This window comes from Mobula birostris, chromosome 1, assembly GCF_030028105.1.
Source record: "Mobula birostris isolate sMobBir1 chromosome 1, sMobBir1.hap1, whole genome shotgun sequence".
Taxonomy (NCBI): domain Eukaryota; kingdom Metazoa; phylum Chordata; class Chondrichthyes; order Myliobatiformes; family Myliobatidae; genus Mobula; species Mobula birostris.
Window position 1 is genome coordinate 57,180,212 of NC_092370.1, and position 19,774 is coordinate 57,199,985.

The window sequence follows — 19,774 nt, forward strand, 5'->3', positions numbered from 1 at the left end:
AGAAGGCAAGGCAGCGGCTATACTTTATTAGGATTTGAAACGATTTGGCATGTCAACAAATACACTCAAAAACCATGGAGAGCACTCTAACAGGCTGCATCTCTGTCTGGTATGGAAGGGCTACTGCACAGGACTGAAAGAAGCTGCAGAAGGTTGTAAATCTAGTCAGCTCCATCTTGGGTACTAGCCTACAAAGTATCCAGGACATCTTTTGGAAGTGGTGTCTCAGAAAGGCAGAGTCCATTATTAAAGACCTCCAGCACCCAGGGCATTCCCTTTTCTCACTGTTACCATCAGGTAGGAGGTACAGAAGCCTGAAGGCCCACACTCAGTGATTCAGGAGCAGCTTCTTCCCCTCTGCCATCCGATTCCTAAATGGACTTTGAAGCTTTGGACACGACCTCACTTTTTTTAATATACTGTGGTGGCTCACCCACGCGGCAAGCGAACTGGCTCCAGCAGTCTCAGACAAGTCCGCAGCCAGCGGCAACCGAGGGGGCTCTGAGTGTGGGGCAGACCTCGGCCAGGAAGCCGACGCCACTTCCGCCCCGCAAAGAGCGGGGGATGCTGGGAGCGGGCACTTAAGCGCACGTGGATTGAAACAGTAAACAGTTCAACCAGACCCTGCTCGACTCAGTGGTTGATTTTGCTTGTCGTGTATCAGCGCGACTACATTGGTGACCCCGACGGTCCAACGGCACTTGAACCCAGCATGAACGACTCAGCTCTGCAGAATGCAGTTTCCCTTAAACTGCCAACCTTCTGGACCACTCAACCCCTGGTCTGGTTCGAGCAAACAGAGGCCCAGTTCCAGGTCAGGCAAATTGTCTCAGACGCCACCAGGTATTACTATGTGGTGGGCACCCTCGACCAGAAGACAGCAGGCCGCGTTATCAACTTTCAGCATTGGCCCCTGGCAACAGACAGGTACGAGGCACTCAAGGCCCTGTTAATCTGCACATTTGGCCTCTCCTGCCACAAAGGGGCCGCGTGGTTACTGCATATGGATGGCCTGGGTGACCGCGTACCATCAGCCCTGATGAATGACATGTTAGCACTGGCAGACGGCCATAGGCCTTGCCTGCTTTTTGAACAGATCTTCTTGGAGCAAATGCCAGAAGGCATCTGCCTCCAGCTAGCAGATGAAGACTTCATAGACCCGCGCAGGGTGGCTGCCCACGCAGACGTGCTTTGGCGCACCAAACAAGATGGCAAAACCATCGAAATTAGTGCTGCGGCACGGCCGAAAGCCCGGCCCTCCCACACCATGGCAGCAGAGCATGTAACACCTACAGCAAGGGAAGGCACCGCTTCTGAGTCTTGGTGTTTTTATCATCAAACGTGGGGTTCCGGGGCCTGCCGCTGCCAACCGCCATGCTTGTTCCAGGGAAACGCCAGGACCAGCTGTCACTGATGGCTACAGCGGCTAGTCACCATGATAGCCTCCTCTACGTTTGGGACAAGCACTACGGGCGTAGATTCCTGGTGGACATGGGGGCGGAAATCAGTGCCCTACCCCCCTCAAGCCACGATACCCGAACTAGAAGAACAGGACCAGAACTTACAGCAGCCAACAGCAGCACCATCTGGACCTACGGCACAAGAACCATCCCCTTGCAGTTCGGTTCCAGCCGCTTTACATGGACATTTACGCTGGCTGCAGTATCACAGCCATTGCTGGGTGCAGACTTACTCTGCGCACACTGCCTGCTCGTGGATTTGAAGAGACGATGATTGGTCGATGCGAAGATGTTCCAGACTTTCTCCCTTGGTGAGGTCAGGTTACCGGCCCCACACCCGGACTCCGTCACTTATTCCGACAACGAGTTCGCCAGAGTGTTATCAGAGTTCCCATCTATCATCACGCCGCAGTTTTCCTCAACAGACCCCTTGCACAGCGTGATGCACCACATCCCCACACAGGGACCTCCCCTTCGTGCCCGGGCCCACAGGCTACCGCTCGACAAGCTCCGCCTCACAAAGGAGGAATTCAAGAAGATGGAGGAGATGGGGACTGTGCGGCTTTCCGACAGCCCGTGGGCCTCCCCACTCCATATGGTGCCCAAGTCCGCGGGAGGGTGGAGACCGTGCGGCACTATAGGAGGCTGGACGATGCCACCACGTCTGATCGATATCCGGTACCACACATCCAGGACTTTACGGCCAACCTGCACTTTTTGAAGATTGACCTGGTCCGAGGGTAACATCAGATCCCAGTCCACCCGGACGATGTACCCAAGACGGCCCTCATTACCCCCTTTGGCCTGTTCGAGTTCCTCAGGATGCAATTCGGGCTCAAAAACGCGGCGTAGACATTCCACCATCTGATGGACGCAGTAGGGCGAGAACTGGACTTTCTGTTCATCTACCTGGTTGACATACTTATCGCCAGCCGCTCCCCCAAGGAACATCTAGCACATTTACGCCTGCTTTGCTGCCGCCTAAGCGACTATGGCCTGGCTGTCAACCCCGCCAAGTGCCAGTTCGGCTTACCCACCAGATCGACCGCCATGGAGCTGTGCCCCTGCCGGCAAAAGTTGAAGCCATCCACCAATTCGCCAGACCCAGCACTGTTAAAGGCCTGCAGGAGTTTGTTGGGATGGTTAACTTTTATCACCATTTCCTGCACTCAGCAGCCGGATCATGCAGCCCCTTTTCGGCTTGATGTCCGGCAAGGTCAAAGAGGTCACCTGGACTGAGGAGGCAACGGCGGCATTTAAACAAGCCAAGAACATACCAGCAAACACCACACTCCTGGTCCACCCCTGGGTTGACGTCCCCACTGCCCTCACTGTGGATGCCTCCGACGCGGCATTTGGCGGAGTGCTTGAGCAGCTCACCAAAGGCCAGTGGAAGCCGCTCGCTTTTTTCAGCCGGCACCTATGACCCCTGGAACTTAAGTACAGCGCTTTCGACAGGGAGCCGCTGGCCCTGTACCTTGCCATCCGGCACTTCAGGTACTTCCTGGAAGCATTGTCTTCACAGACCACAAGTCCCTCACTTTCACGTTTGCCAAAGTGTCGGACCCGTGGTCGGGCCGCCAGCAACGCCACCTGTAGTACATCTCGGAGTTTACCACCACGATCAAGCACATCTCTGGGAAGAACAACGTGGTAGCCAACACGCTGTCACACACCTCCGTCCAATCAGTGCGCTCTCTGTCTCCGGGGTGGATTATGCGGTGTTAGCTAAGGTGCAACGACTGAACAGCAAGATGCCGGCATACCGAACCGCAGTCTCAGGACTCCGCCTCGAAGATATACCCGTTAGGCCCGAAGGTAATGAGCTCCTTTGCACTGTGTCCACCGGGCAACCTCGGACCATTGTCCCGACCGCTTGGAGGCACCGTGTTTTCGACACCTTGCACGGTTTAGCCCACCCTTCCATCCGGGCGACCATCCGGCTGATCGCAAACAAGTTTTTGTGGCACGGCCTATGCAAGCAGGTTGGGCACTGGGCCAGGATATGCACGCACTACAAACCTCCAAAATCCGGAGGCACGTGAAGACCCCACTGCAACCCTTCCAGCAGACACATAGGAGGTTTGAACATGTCCATGTGGACATCGTTGGCCCAATGCCGGTTTCGAGAGGAGTGAGATACCTGTTCACCATGGTGGACAGGTTCACGAGGTGGCTGGAAGCTGTCCCACTCACTGACACGGCCATGGAGACATGCGCCAGAGCCCTGATTACCACCTGGGTGGCACGGTTCAGACTCCCAGCCCACGTCACTTCAGACAGGGGTGCGCAGTTCACATCGGCTTTGTGGTCTGCACTGGCACAACTCCTCGGAACCCAGCTCCACCGAACGACTGCTTACCACCCGCAGTCCAATGGCCTGGTGGAACGCTTCCTCAGGCACTTGAAGTCGGCCCTGATGGCACGCCTCCGAGGGCCAGACTGGGTTGACAAACTCCCCTGGGTGCTGCTTGGCATCTGCACAGCACCCAAGGAGGACCTGGCCGCATCATCGGCCGAACTTGTTTACGGTGCCCCGCTCACAGTTCCCGGTGAGTTTGTGCCAGCACCCCGTGGCCAGGAGGACACACCTACGGTGGTCCTAACTAAACTCCGGGAGCGGCTTGGAACACTTGCCCCATCCCAATGTCCCATCATGGAAAAACACCCTCTTTCGACCTACAATAGAGCAAGTATGTTTTCGTTCGCCAAGGCATGCACAGACCACCCCTGCAGCGACCATACGAAGGTCCCTACAAAGTGGTGCGCCATAATGGGACAACCTGCGTTCTCAACATCGGCGGTCGTAAAGAGACTTTTATCATTAACCGTCTCAAACCGGCACATCTAGACCTTGAACGCCCGGTTGCGGTGCCACCCCCATGACGCCAAGGCTGGCCACCTAGAAGGACTGACAGTGTGCAGGCTGTAGACTCTGCACCTCCTAGTGCTGGTTCTGGGGGGGTGGGGGGGTCATGTGGCGGCTCGGCCACGCAGCAATCGAACTGGCTCCAGCAGTCGCGGGCGAGTCCACAGCCAGCGGCAACCAAGGGGGCTCTGAGTGCGGGGCAGACCTCGGCCCGGAAGCCGACGTCACTGCTGTCCCACAAAGAGCAGGGCAGATTGAAACGGTAAGCAGTTCAACCAGACACTACTCGACTCAGTGTGTTGCTTTCACTCGTTGCGTATCAGCGCGACTACAATACAGTATTTCTGTTTTTGTACATTTTTTAAATAATCTATTCAATATATAATTAATTTACTTGTTTATTTATGTTTTATTTTATTTATTATTTCTCTCTCTATCTCTCTCTCTCTCTCTGCTAGATTATGTATTGCATTGAACTGCTGCTGCTAAGTTAACAAATTTCACGTCACATGCCAGTGATAATAAACCTGATTCTGATTCTTAGCCATCATCCCGACTTATCCTGTCACTTTTACAGACAATCTACAGACAATATTTTAAGCAAACACTATTTAGATCTATTTAACTTTTTTAAAATTATAATTTATCATATACCTTTTATCTTTCACATATTAATGAATTATATTAAACTCCATTTGCTACTTTCTTACTTCTGAGCTTTGAGTCAATTGCAAATTTTGAAATTGAGCTACATATACTGTTCCAGGTCATTAATATACTTTGACCCAAAATCAATCCATCACTTCACGCCACTCCAATGTGAAACCCAACTATTCCAAATACTGCTTGCAGCTTTCACTCCCATCACCAGTTTATATCCTGTTCAGCCATTGTCCTTTCAATTCTATGGACATCAACCCTTATTCACTCACTCTGTTGTTTCAATAAACAATGAAAATTAAACACTGTTTGCCTTTGACAAGGCTTTCTTCACTAACCAATATTTACTAAGTGCCAACTGAATTTGTTCTCAATTAACGTTTCTAAAATGTGCCAGCTACAGACATTAGGGTGATGGGCTTCTAATCGCCGTTTTATCTATTCCCTTTATTTCAAACGGAAATATTCGGACTTTATTCAAAGAGATGGGACTGAAGGAATAACTTGAAGGAGGAGATAGAAGTAGTGGAAGAAATTCACTACTAGAGATGGAATTCTAAAATGGAAGAAGGTATAGCTGCCAAAATCAGATGTGAACATGAGCCCAGAATGATAAGAGTTGGAGATGTTTCACATTTGCAGAATAGGGGGATGTTAAAGAGATATGGAGGAGATAGAAGTAGTCTTAAGTACAATCTTTGAGATAGTTCACTATCTCACTTCTGTTTAGTTACTTTATCTGTCTCGATACCTCTTGCAGTTGTTGGGAGAAGAGCGATTTCAAGATATTGAAAAAATTAAAACAATTGGAAGCACTTATATGGCTGTATCTGGATTGTCTCCTGAAAAGCAGGTAAAAAAAAAGCAAACGATTTAGACAAAGTGCATAATTTTTCACAGTTTTCCATATATATAGCTGTCATTAATATTATCTTCTATTAATTACCACTTACAGCAATGTGAAGAGAAGTGGGGCCATCTGTGTGCTCTAGCAGACTTTACCATTGCTTTAAATGAAAGCATACAAGAAATAAACAAACATTCCTTCAACAATTTTGAACTTCGGGTTGGTGAGTATAATTTGTATACTATTTGCTTATTCACAGTTTTATTTGGTCTGCAAACTTCTACTTCAATTAACTGGCATTTAAATATTAAATACAATTGCTTTGTTATTTAATTTTGTCCCTTTTTGGTGCATTAGTTGGCTGGAATATAGTGCCCTAAAACCAAATCTGAAAACACTAAAAAAAAGTGCTAAATTGGGAAATTCTTGTTTAAAGAAGTTGCATTTAAAGGCACTAAAAGAAAGTATGTGCCTTCAGACGCAGCAGGAGCTATGAGACTCCAAGACTGCTGTATTATTTGCTTTCTACCTGCTGGGATGTGAGCTGTGTTGTTAGTGTCTCTCTATGTTGGCCATGCATGCTGCCATAGAAGTGAGAAGAAAAATGGGTGGGGTGGGGGAACAGAAGGTAATTTAAAAAAAACAGAGGGAGAGGGTAATCAATGGGAAGGGTTAAGTCGGGAAGGGAAAATCAGAGACATCCTGGTTGGGTCCTTGGGCTCATTAGACCCTATGGTGCCTGTGAGTTCCATGTCACAATCATGATCTTGCCATTATGGCCACAGACTGCAGTTGTAGCAGAGATTTTGGTCAGTGCTGATGGTCTACAAAAGAGCAGCACATTGCAATCAATAAAAGGAGGCAATAAAAATAAAAATTATGTCCAGTTAGGAACCTTTTAATTCATATATAGTTCACAACTTCTGCGTGATGTATTTCCTATTTAACTGTGAGTCAATAGTGGAGTTCAGGTCACAGTCTTTTGATGCAATTTCTGTCAGTAAGTAACAAACATGCCATATACATTGACGAAGTCATTATGTACACAGAATGCAACTTGGAGATGATTACATTGCTAGGATGAATTCCAATAGTAGATCCCTGCTCTACTGTGCTGGTGGATGAAACATCCAATGGTAGTTTTAAATCATGTCCAACTTACAATATAAACAATGCAAATCTTTCTTATATTCTAACCTTAGTAAGTGAAAAGATTCAAAAGTTAATTTTTAATCAGTGCAACGGAATATTTTATGTAGAATGCTTATGTGGATGTAAGCGATTATTGACAACAATAATTTACGGTTATATTACCCCTCTACTAGAGTGCAAGGGCTAAACCAGGATGATCCATAGCATGGGAGATCTGCTTAATCCCTTTTCTACAATTTCCCATCACCCCGCTCCAGTTTTCCCTCTCCTCCTGATTTTCACTTCCCCATTTATCCTTTCCCAGTGATATCTAGACAGGAACATTATCAGATGTTGCATTGTATTGTTTGAGCACCCATTGTGATAGACGACCAAAACCTTGGCCAATATATATTTTAAGGGCTTAAAGGCTTAGAGAGGATTAGAGATGTAGAAATACGGAGAAGATTATAGAGGGCATTTCAGCATTTATGTATAAGGCAGTTGATGACATGATCTGTAATGGTGGAGCATTAAAACCAGGGAGGTCATTGAGGCCAAAGTAAAGCCAATCAGAGACATAACAGACAGGTCCAGAGCAGCAATAATGACATTAGGAATGTTGACACACAAGAAAATTGAATAAAAAGTAGCATTAACCTAATTACTTACCCAATTTTAATTATAAAGCTGATTATTTTATATAAAGTAAATCAGAGATCTAATTCTTTTTTGACTTTACTGAAGAGAGATTGAGTTTCACCTGTTTTTTGAAGCACTGCATCACATACAATAGTACTGCCTCCAAATGCAGGATAATGAAAAGGTCATGAAGAATCCATTATCTCCTCCAGTTATATGTAGAGAATGGGGAATAGGAGCAAAAGGGATCCAATGTGATATGACATTGAGGACATGACACCAGTACTAGGAGCCCACCTCTGGGTCTGGAAACTGAAGTAATGACAGAACACTCCAAGGGCAAACACATCAATTGTCCATCTTTTGCAGGCACTCGTTTATAGATACTGATTGTGGGAGAACCAGTTCATTTTCCACCATGACTTCTCTAGCAAACATACCTACACACAATGGACATCCATCATAGATGCCCTTTCAATTGGGCCTGCGCATCAGTCTTAAGCAGTGAGCACATTACAGCCACAAGGGGAAATGAATCTGGAATTGCTTTATTATTGTCGTATACACTAAGATACAGTGAAAAGTTTTTGTTTGCATGCCATTTGGATAGGTAATTTCATACATAAGTACATTGAAGGAAAGATGAAAGCAAAGAGCAGAATATTATGTTGCATTTACAGAGTTAGTGCAGTTCAGGTGGACAAATAAAGTGCAAGGGCTCTGCATAAGTTGACTAGGAGATCAAGAGGACATCTTTTAACATATGGGACGTCTGTTCCTGAGTCTGATAACAGTTGACCTTGAGCCTGGTGGTATATGCTCTCAAGCTTCTGTATCTTCTGCCCAATGAGAGACTGGAGAAAGAAAGAGCAGGGTGGGAGGTGTAGTTAATTCTGTTGGCTGCTTTCCTAAAGTATGGATGGAGACAATAGCGGAGATGATGAAATGGGCTGTATTCATAACTGCCGGCAATTTCTTATGGCTTTGGCAGAGCAGTTGTCATACTAAGTTGTGATGCATCCAGGTGGGATGCTTCCAATGGTGCAGCTGCAAAAATTTGGAGAGTCATTGGGGACATGTAAAATTTCCTTAACCTTCTGAGGAAGTAGAGGTTTTGGTGGGTTACCTTGCCATACTGTCCATGTAGCTGGGCCAGGACAAATTGTTAGTGATCATCACACCTGGGAATTTGAAGCAGTCGGCAGTCTAGGACAAAGACACTCACCTACAAGGCTAATAAACTAAAAAAGTGCTAGAATATTAAATTTTACTGACAAATGTCATACTTTCAAATGCTATATTATTTCATGTTGCTTTTTTATAAATGATTTTCAAGACACTTGTACTATTCAATTGCACCTTAATTTAGGAAATATAACATCTTTCATTGTGAAGGAAAAGTCACAACAGGAGTAGCAGCTGATGCAGAACCTCCATGGCTCACCTTAAAGGACTGCCAATATGCCTGTCAGAAACTTGATTGCTGCTAGACAGAGTGGCGCTTTCCTTTTAAAATGAACAACTGCAACACTGCAGATCACATAATTGTGAAGTCCTCTGACTGTTGCTGTATTATTCTGCTAATGATTACATATGACCTCCACTGAGAATTTTACTATTATCTCAAGGATTTATCCCTGGTCTATTCAACTCTTACAATAATTTCTATGTTCACCCCTAAGCAGCAGAAAGATATATAAGGATGATTAAATGGTGAGATGAGACATCTGCTCTGTGATGCATTCAGTCAGAATACTCTCCACTGTGCATCCATGGAGTCTATGGTGACATACCAAATTTCCTCAAAGTCCTAGCAAAATAGAGCTACTAGTATGCCTTCAATGTGTTGGGCCCAGGATAAATACTTCCAGGATGTTGACATCCAGGAACTAAAACTGCTCAGCCATTCCAACACTGACCCCCTCAATAAGGACTGGTGTTGGTTTTTCCCAACTTCCCCTTCCTGAAGCCCACAGTCAATTCCTTAGTCTTCTTGACATTGACTGCAAAGTTTTTGTTGTCACGCCACTCAACCAGCAGATCACTCAACCGGAGGATGTAGAAACCATAGAAAGGGTTCAGAGGAGATTTACAAGGATGTTGCCTGGATTGGGGAGCATGCCTTATGAGAATAGGTTGAGTGAACTCGGCCTTTTTTCCTCGGAGCGATGGAGGATGAGAGGTGACCTGATAGAGGTGTATAAGATGATGAGAAGCATTGATCATGTGGATAGTCAGAGGCTTTTTCCCAGGGTAGAAATGGCTAACACGAGAGGACACAGCTTTAAGGTGCTTGGAAGTAGGTACAGAGGAGATATCGGGGCAAGTTTTTTATGCAGAGAGTGGTGAGTGCGTGGAACGGCAGTGACGGTGGTGGAGGCGGATATGATAGGGTCTTTTAAGAGACTCCTGGACAGGTATATGGAGCTCAGAAAAATAGATGGCTATGGGTAACCCTGGGTAATTTCTCAGGTAAGGACATGTTTGGCACAGCTTTGTGGGCCAAAAGGCCTATATTGTGCTGTATGTTTTCTATGTTTCTATGTCTATCTATCTCCAGTATGCCCTCATATTTAACCAACAACAGTGGTGTCATGTTCGAAGTTATAGATAGCATTTGAGCTGTGCTTAGATATACAGTCATGAATGTAAAGGGAGTAGAGCACTGGGCTAAGCATGCATCCCTGAGGTACATTTGTGTTGACAGTCTTTGAAGTGGAAATGTTGTTGCCAATCTATATTGACTGCAACACACACAAAATGCTGGAATAACTCAGCAGTCAGGACAGTCCTGAAGGGTCTTGGCCTGAAACATCTACTGTTTCTTTGTTCCATTGATGCCATCTGACCTGCTGAGTTCCTCCAGCATTTTGTGAGTGTTGCTTTGGATTTCCAACATCTGCAGATTTTATTGTGTTTCTGTATTGACTGTGTTCTCCTGATGAGGAAGTCAAGGGTCCAGTTGCAGAAGGAGGGACAGAGACCCAAGTTTGGAAGCTACATGATTAATATTGATGGGTTCATGGTATTGAACACTAAGTTGTAATCAATAAACAGCAGCCCTACGTATGTTTTGCTATTATCTAGATGCTCCAAAGCAGAGTGGAGAGCCAGTGCGATTGCATCCACTATAGGCCTGTAGCTGTGGTAGACAAACTGCAGTGTTCTAGGTTCTTGCTCAGACAGCAGTTAATTCTAGCCATGACCATAATAAATTTTGGACAAAATGTAATGTTACCTTTATTTATAAAGCTACTCACTTGCACTTAGCAGCCTAAAACATGCAGAGTCAAGCAATCTCACAACCAAAGGATCAAATTAAAACTTTATAATCAGAACACATCTAGCCGTCAATAATGATGGATAAATAGATAGCCAATGGGAAGAAGGGTATTTGACAGAGAGTGTTACCAAGAAGGTAGGTAAACTGAAATCAATGGGTATAAAAGGAAATTAAATGAAGTCTCACCTCACAGAAAAGATGATGCCAGTGAATGTTGGAGATCAACTAGTCTAGCCCCAGAACATCAGTGCAAAGGTTCTTCAAGGCTTTGTCCTTTATATAACCATCTTAACCTGTTTCATCAATGACTTCCTTCTCATCAGAAGGCAATCATGCATTTAACTAAAACATTGGAAGTGTTTAAGTCCAAGTTCAGATTTAATTGTCATTCAACCATACATGAATACCTATGGATGGAGCCAAATGAAACAGTATTCCTCTGGGGCATGGTACAAAACATAGTGCTAACAGTCATACACAGCACAAGACACATATAGCACATATAAGATAGCAGTAGACATACGGTCAGACAAAAAATACAGCATAATATTGCTCATGCTTGAGTCCATGGATGTTATTGGCAAGAAAAAGCCTGCAGCAGTCTGCAGGTGAATGCAATCCAGTTTGTCTTCCACCGAGCAAACATTGGAGGGCAGCACAATGCCATCATGGATACCGCGCCACATTGGCTGTGGTGTCACCTCTCCTGGGTGGCTGCACCAGGCAACACTGCTGCATGAAGCCTAGTCTGTGCTACAATCGAGGCCATGCTGCTCCCCTGCCTCCAGTAACCGCCAGTAAACCAGTGAACCATGCTCACAGCATTCCATATTACCAATGTCCAACAGGGTCTTTCAATCAGGAGATTAGTGTGCAAACTTAAAGCACACGGTATTGGAAGTAAGGTGTTGATGTGGATAGAGAATTGGTTGGCAGACAGGAAGCAAAGAGTGGGAATAAACGGGACCTTTTCAGAATGGCAGGCAGTGACTAGTGGGGTACCGCAAGGCTCAGTGCTGGGACCCCAGTTGTTTACAATATATATTAATGACTTAGATGAGGGAATTAAATGCAGCATCTCCAAGTTTGCGGATGACACGAAGTTGGGCAGCAGTGTTAGCTGTGAGGAGGATGCTAAGAGGATGCAGGGTGACTTGGATAGGTTAGATGAGTGGGCAAATTCATGGCAGATGCAATTTAATGTGGATAAATGTGAGGTTATCCACTTTGGTGGCAAAAACAGGAAAACAGATTATTATCTGAATGGTGGCTGATTAGGAAAAGGGGAGGTGCATCGAGACCTGGGTGTCATTATACACCAGTCATTGAAAGTGGGCATGCAGGTACAGCAGGCGGTGAAAAAGGCGAATGGTATGCTGGCATTCATAGCAAGAGGATTCGAGTACAGGAGCAGGGAGGTACTACTGCAGTTGTACAAGGCCTTGGTGAGACCACACCTGGAGTATTGTGTGCAGTTTTGGTCCCCTAATCTGATGAAAGACATTCTTGCCATAGAGGGAGTACAAAGAAGGTTCACCAGATTGATTCCTGGGATGGCAGGACTTTCAACTGGGCTTATACTCGTTGGAATTTAGAAGATTGAGGGGGGATCTGATTGAAACGTATAAAATCCTAAAGGGATTGGACAGGCTAGATGCAGGAAGATTGTTCCCGACGTTGGGGAAGTCCAGAATGAGGGGTCACAGTTTGAGAATAAAGGGGAAGCCTTTTAGGATCGAGATTAGGAAAAACTTCTTCACACAGAGAGTGGTGAATCTGTGGAATTCTCTGCCACAGGAAACAATTGAGGCCAGTTCATTGGCTATATTTAAGAGGGAGTTAGATATGGCCCTTGTGGCTAAATGGATCAGGGGGTATGGAAGGAAAGCTGGTACAGGGTTCTGAATTGGATGATCAGCCATGATCATACTGAATGGCGGTGCAGGCTCGAAGGGCTGAATGGCCTACTCCTGCACCTATTTTCTATGTTTCTATGTTTAATCACAAGAAGAAGAACCGAGACAATCACTCATATTTTGACTGCACACTGACTCTGATGCCTTCCTATAGCAGTCAGCAATCGGGTCCATACTGAGTCCAACTCCTTCAAGTCCTCCGCTAACAAGCAACTCGCTGATGGTGTAGACCTCCATTACTTGAAGTTCTTAATGTCCCGAAGTGCCTTACAATTGTAAAAATTGAAAAAACAGGCAGTAACACCTTTGGTTGGCCCTGTAGAGGCAGTTGCACCCAAGTGCGCCGCCATCTTACCAGAAGTCATTAAAACTAGAGCAAGTAGAAGTAATGAATAACCAGCACTGTTACTTCAACAATGATCACAATAACAATAATAATAAACAACGGAATAAAATTTGATTGTTTTCTTGAAGCATCGGAGGGTGGGGGGTGGTGGGGGGGTGACCTGAACATATGAGAGGCATAGATATGGTACGAAGTCTGTGTCTTTCTCCCAGGGTGGAAATGTCAAATATAGAGGACACTAATTTAAGGTGAGAGGGGGAAGTTTAAAGAATATTTGCAGGGCATTTTTACACAGAGAATGGTGGTATCTAGAAAGTACTGCCAGGGGAGGTGGTGGAAGAATACATAACAAAGAGGCATTTAGACAGACACATGGTAAGGGAACAAAGTGATATAGATCATATGCAGGCAGATAATCTTGATTTGAATTGGTTTGATCAATGCAGAAATGGGGGGCAAAGGGCCTGTACCTGTGCTGTACTGTTCTATATTCTTTCTTTTGTGTTTTCTGTTTAACCATGCCATTGAAATCAGGAACCACTTCTAATCAATTACTGATTTGTAATAGAAAGCCATCTTCTAGATGTTACTTCGACTGGTAATTCTTCCTCTGTCCAAAATTAAGATTATTCTTTTAAGTATCTAATTACAATTTACTAATATTTGAAGTAAATATTTATGTCCTTCATTCCATTATTCATTGGCTTAATGGCTGTAAATCTTTTGATGTCCCATTTTGCCCAACACCAGTATGATACATAAACATGTTAGTGTACTAATTTTACATGTCTGATATGTTTAAATAATTCATTTACATGTTTGATTATTGCCTCTCTATTCTCTCAGTTATAAAGTATTACAGTGACACACAGTGGCAGGTAACATGTATTGCATGAAGTAGCTTCATGATAATAGTAAGCTATTTCTGCAAAAAACATATTTTTGATTTTTTGAGCAACAGGCCTAAGAGGATTCAGCTGTAATTAGTGCAGTATTTTCAAAGATAATGTCAACTCATGAATGTATTGTGCTATAATTTTTTTGCATGCTCCAAAATGAATATGTTGATTACGACTGAAGTAATTTACCTTGAGTTTTAGAGCCGATTCAATCATCAATACTGTATTCAGTAAACTGGATGCATTTTGTTTACATAATTTTCAAATTAAGATTAATCATTATCAGTGATTCTTAAGAACATTACAGAGTGGCAAATTTGCCACTCCTGGCTTTCACTCAATTCTTTTATTTGGTAAAACTCTTGGTAATATTTGCTATATTGATGGCACCATACTACTGGAAATTGTTGCTGTTGCTGTTTAGTTAATAATGTAGGTTCACATGATGACTTGGTGCACCCACAGTTCTGTATCATTCTGAAAGATAAAATTATACAGATCAGGACTATGCCATAATTATTCCTTCATCTGCGCTAAATTTCTTAATCCAAACTAGTAAATATGAGCTTAAAATAAATGAAACCCAATCACTACTCATAATCAGTGTTCACTCATCTCTGGAGAAAAGTTTGTATGAGTTTTAAAAAAATGAAGAGCAAATCAAGCTCAATTTTAATGTGTTACATCTGCTGTATTGTGCGATAGTTGCTAAATTCTTTCTCTGAGATTATGAAACATAATTCTGCAGACAATATTGGGTTCAATAGGTACATTTAATAGGTTCAATAGGTTCAATAGAAATAACAACATTTCGACATGGAAGGTTTGGTGATTAATGAAATTAGTAAGCCATGCCATCAACTGTCACTTTTGAAGGTTTGATACATTGGAATAGCTGAATAATTTACATGATAATGCACTACTGTTCTTCTTCCAGGTATTAGCCATGGCTCAGTCGTTGCAGGGGTTATTGGCGCCAAGAAACCACAATATGATATCTGGGGTAAAACTGTAAATTTGGCAAGCCGCATGGACAGCACAGGCATTAGTGGCAAAATTCAAGTGCCTGAAGATACATATCTTATCCTGAAAGACAAAGGATTTGCCTTTGAGTACAGAGGTGAAATATATGTCAAAGGGATAAGTGAACAAGAAGGGAAGATTAAAACATATTTTCTTCTGGGAAGAGTGCAGCCGAATCCACTTATCATGCAACCAAGGAAACTAACCAGTCAATACTCACTAGCTGTTGTTGTCCTTGGACTTGTACAGTCATTAAATAGACAAAAACAAAAACAAATGCTGAATGAAAATAACAACTCTGGCATAATTAAGGGACACTACAATAGAAGGACATTACTTACTCCCAGTATACCTGAGACAGTGCCACAGGTCGAAGGCTCAGAAAAAACTGAAATGCCATGACAAAATTTTCATTGTGTTGTAATTTTGTATTTCTTTTATATATACATATATATATATACATATATAAATATATATATATATACACACATATATAAATATATAATAAAAAGGTTTACTTTTCTAAAACTGGTCTGGTGTTTTACAGTGTGCCTTAATATCACTGAAAAACTAATTTCAATAGTCAAAAATACCAATCTACATGACTACCATAGATGTTAATATATTTCATTCATGTAATTAGAAAAATTCAAAACTTTTCATGAGCTTACTATAAATTAATAACAGTAATATAGTTTATGAAATGAAATTTTACAAAGTATTGTTATAATAAAAAGGATTGCTTTTTGAAAGAATGGAAAAATCTAAATCAATAGTCACTTTCAAAAGTGCATTGTTATAAACTTCGGAGGTGCCATTAAACAAAGACACCATTTATTCAATCTGATAGATACAAAGAATTAAGGCATCATTTGGCAGAACTGGTTTACCGCTGGTTTTCTGGTCAAAAACAATCTTCTAATCAATATTGGAAAAGAAGATTATTTGGTTGTCATTTATCTCAGTATGTAAAAATTGATTTAGTACCTGAAATAGGTGTGAAGATTCTATATAAGTCTAACCATTTGCAAAGCTATTGGAAACAAGAGAAGTGGGACTAATTGGATAGATGTTTCCAAAAACACAAAAGGTACTATAGGCTTATCTACAGCTGTGGGCAATTGTCCAAAATTTGTGATTACTTCAGTCCCACAATATAAAAGCACTCTTCCAGCCACAGGACAGTGTAGCTACTTAAGTAATAGATTCTGCAATGATGAAAGGCTGGAAGTGGATGTGAATTGAGGGCCGGTGAAAGAGTGTCAGCAGTAGCCATGCTCTTTGTGCAAGGTTGCCATGGAACTCCAAGCAGAATACTGTCAGGGAGGAGTAATACCAAATGAATACAACCTAAGAATGCCTGCACCTTTGGGAAACCTGCAATCCAAATAAATTCTTATATCGACACTGTCACCTCCAGTGGGTAAAAAGGAAAAGTGGATGAAATATTCTGTCTTTGAGTTATGTACTTGAGTGATCTCTGTAATGCAGCAGTGAGCAGCAAACTCAGGAGGCTAGCAGATATCTCCAGCATCAACCTCATGTTCAGTAGTTTAGAGTGCCTATGACCTTTTCTTCCACAAGCAAACTGACCAGGTACATGTGTAAATCTGTGTTCAAAATCACAGAAGGTCGCAGATTAGGCTCATAAAATAGCATGGATTTAGGTTAAGTGAGGATAGTGTTTAAAGCTGGCCTTGTTACAGCTAATAGGGTTAAAAATCATGCAAGAGGTGAATTTCAGTGATCACAACATATGATGGTGATTTAGACTGCAGAAAGGTGCCGGAGAATAAAGCCTAACCAAAATTCAACTCTATCTCCTTCACCACAGCACTGGAGAGGGATAGGAACAGACAAGTTAGCGAAGTGTTTACTTGGAGTAAGGGGAAATATGAAGCTATCAGGCAGGAACTTGGAAGCATAAATTGCGAACAGATGTCTTCAGGGAAATGTTCAGGGGATACTTGCGTGGTGTTCTGCACAGGTATGTTCCAATGAGACAGGGAAAGGATGATAGGGTATAGGAACCGTGGTGCACAAAAGCTGTAATAAATCTAGTCAAGAAGAAAAGAAATCTTACAAAAGGTTCAAAAACTAGGTAATGATAGAAATCTAGAAGATTATAAGGCTAGCAGGAAGGAGTTTAAGAATGAAATTAGGAGAGCTAGAAGGAGACGTGAGAAGGCCTTGGCGAGCAGGATTAAAGAAAACCCCAAGGCATTCTACAAGTATGCGAAGATCAAGAATATAAGACATGAGAGAATAGGACCAATCAAGTGTGAAAGTGGAAAAGTGTGTATGGAACCAGAAGTGTTAGCAGAGGTACTTAATGAATACTTTGCTTCAGGATTCACTGTGGAAAAGGATCTTGGTGATTGTAGGGATGACTTACAGTGGATTGAAAAGCTTGAGTATATAGATAATAAGAAAGAGGATGTGCTGGAGCTTTTGGAAAGCATCAAGTTGGATAAATCTCTGGGACTGGATGAGATGTACAGTACCTCGGGCTGCTGTGGGAGGCGAGAGAGAAGATTGCTGAGCCTCTGGCAATGATCCTTGCATCATTCATGGGGAAGGGAGAGGTTCCAGAGGATTAGAGGGTTGCAGATGTTGTTCCTTTATTCAAGAAAGGGAGTAGAGATAGCCTTGGAATTTATAGGCCAGTGAGACTTACTTCAGTGGTTGGTAAGTTGATGGAAAAGATCTTTAGAGACAAGATTTATGAACATTTGGAGAGACATAATATGATTAGGAATAGTCAGCATGGCCTTAGGAGCCTGACTGAATTTTTTGAGATTGTGACTAAACACATTGATGAAGGTAGAGCGGTAGATGTAGTATATATGGATTTCAGCAAGCCATATATACTACATATATAATGAACCCCATGCAAGGCTTATTGAGAAAGAAGGGAGGCATAGGATCCAAGGGGACCTTGCTTTGTGGATCCAGAATTGGCTTGCCCACAGAAGGCAAGGAGTGGTTGTAGACAGGTCATATTCTGCATGGAGGTCGGTGACCTGTGGCGTGCCTCAGGGATCTGTTCTGGGACACCTTCTCTTTGTGACTTTTATAAATGACCTAGATGAGGAAGTGGAGGAATGTGTTAGTAAATATGCCGATGACACAAATGTTGGGGGTGTTGTGGATAGTGTGGAGGTTACAGCGGGACATCGATTGGATGCAAACCTGGGCTGAGAAGTAGCAGATGGAGTTCAACCCAGATAAGTGTGAGGTGGTTCATTTTGGTGGGTCAAATATGATGGCAGAATATAGTATTAATGGTAAGACTCTTGGCAGTGCGGAGGATCAGAGGGATCTTGGGGTCCGAGTCCATGGTCACTCAAAGCTGCTGCACAGGTTGACTCTGTGGTTAAGAAGGAATATGATGCATTGGCCTTCATCAACCGTGAGATTGAGTTTAAGAGCCAAGTGGTCACATTACAGCTTTATAGGACCCTGGTCAGACCCCACTTGGACTATTGTGCTCAGGTCTAGTCACCTCACTACAGGAAGGATGTGGAGACTATAGAAAGGGTGCAAAGGAGATTTACAAGGATGTTGCCTGGATTGGGGAGCATGCCTTATGAGAATAAATTAAGTGAACTCGGCCTGTTCTCCTTGGAGTGACAGAGAATGAGAGGTGACCTGATAAAGGTGTACAAGATAATGAGAGGCATTGATTGTGTGGATAGTCAGAAGCGTTTTCCCGGGGCTGTAATGGCTAGCATGAGAGGGCATAGTTTTAAGGTGCTTGGAAGTAGGTACAGAGGAGATGTCAGGGGGAAGTTTTTTTACTCAGAGAGTAGTGAGTGCATGGAACAGGATGCCGGCGATGGAGGTGGAGGTGGGTACAATAGACTCCTGGATAGGTACATGGAGCTTAGAAAAATAGAGGACTATGGGTAACCCTAGGTAATTTCTTAAGTAAGTACACATTCGGCACAGCATTGTGGGCCAAAGGGCCTGTATTGTACTGTAGGTTTTCTATGTTTCTATGTTTCTAAAAAAAATTACAAATTAAATTCCCTGCCAGGCACCTAGACATCTATAAATTAGTCCTTGTTGCAATGAAGGAAAAATGGCAACCAGATTGCACACCGCAAGTTCCAGAAGCAGAAATGTGATTACAACCTGTTGTGTTTCAATTTCTGTACAGTTAATCTGTAAACAGTGAAATTGTTATCAACCATAAACAGAAATTGGCCAGAGATAAAAGGATTATAACAACAGGAATGGGCTGGTCTGTGGGATGGTTATTCATTTTGCTAGATTGCACCAACTTTGTATCTTAAAACTGGTTAATTCAGAGGAATATTATGAATGGGTGTATATAAATGAGAAGAGTTGCAAACAAAGACACGAAACTTGCAGTACTGTATATCAGGGGTCCCCAACCTTTTTTGCAGTGCGGACCAGTTTTATGTTGACAATATTCTTGCAGACCAGCCGACCGGGGGGGGGGGGGGCGCAGGGCGGGCTGGTTGCCAACGGACAAGAGTAGCAGTCAAATACGTTGCGTTTACCCAGAGAAAGACTACAATGACCATGAAGCCTTGCGCGGGAACCAGTGCGCATGCGCGCACGTGCCATTTTTCTACAGATCGTTTTTGGCAATTCTGTTCGGAGGGGGGTGTTAATCACGACCGGAATATCGGTGATAAGTGGCTAATACACTCAATTTCGTTTCTAAAA

At 43.4% G+C, this 19,774-nt stretch overlaps 1 protein-coding gene across 1 annotated transcript in view; it reads left to right on the forward strand.

Moving 5' to 3' along the window:
- Positions 1–15,478, forward strand: part of adcy8 (adenylate cyclase 8 (brain)) — a 153,573-nt gene extending 138,095 nt beyond the window's left edge. Inside the window, exons 16-18 of the mRNA XM_072260863.1 lie at positions 5,750–5,842; positions 5,945–6,059; positions 14,991–15,478. Coding sequence (XP_072116964.1) covers positions 5,750–5,842; positions 5,945–6,059; positions 14,991–15,478 — 696 coding nt within the window. The remainder of the gene's footprint in view (positions 1–5,749; positions 5,843–5,944; positions 6,060–14,990) is intronic.
- Positions 15,479–19,774: the final 4,296 nt, after the last annotated feature.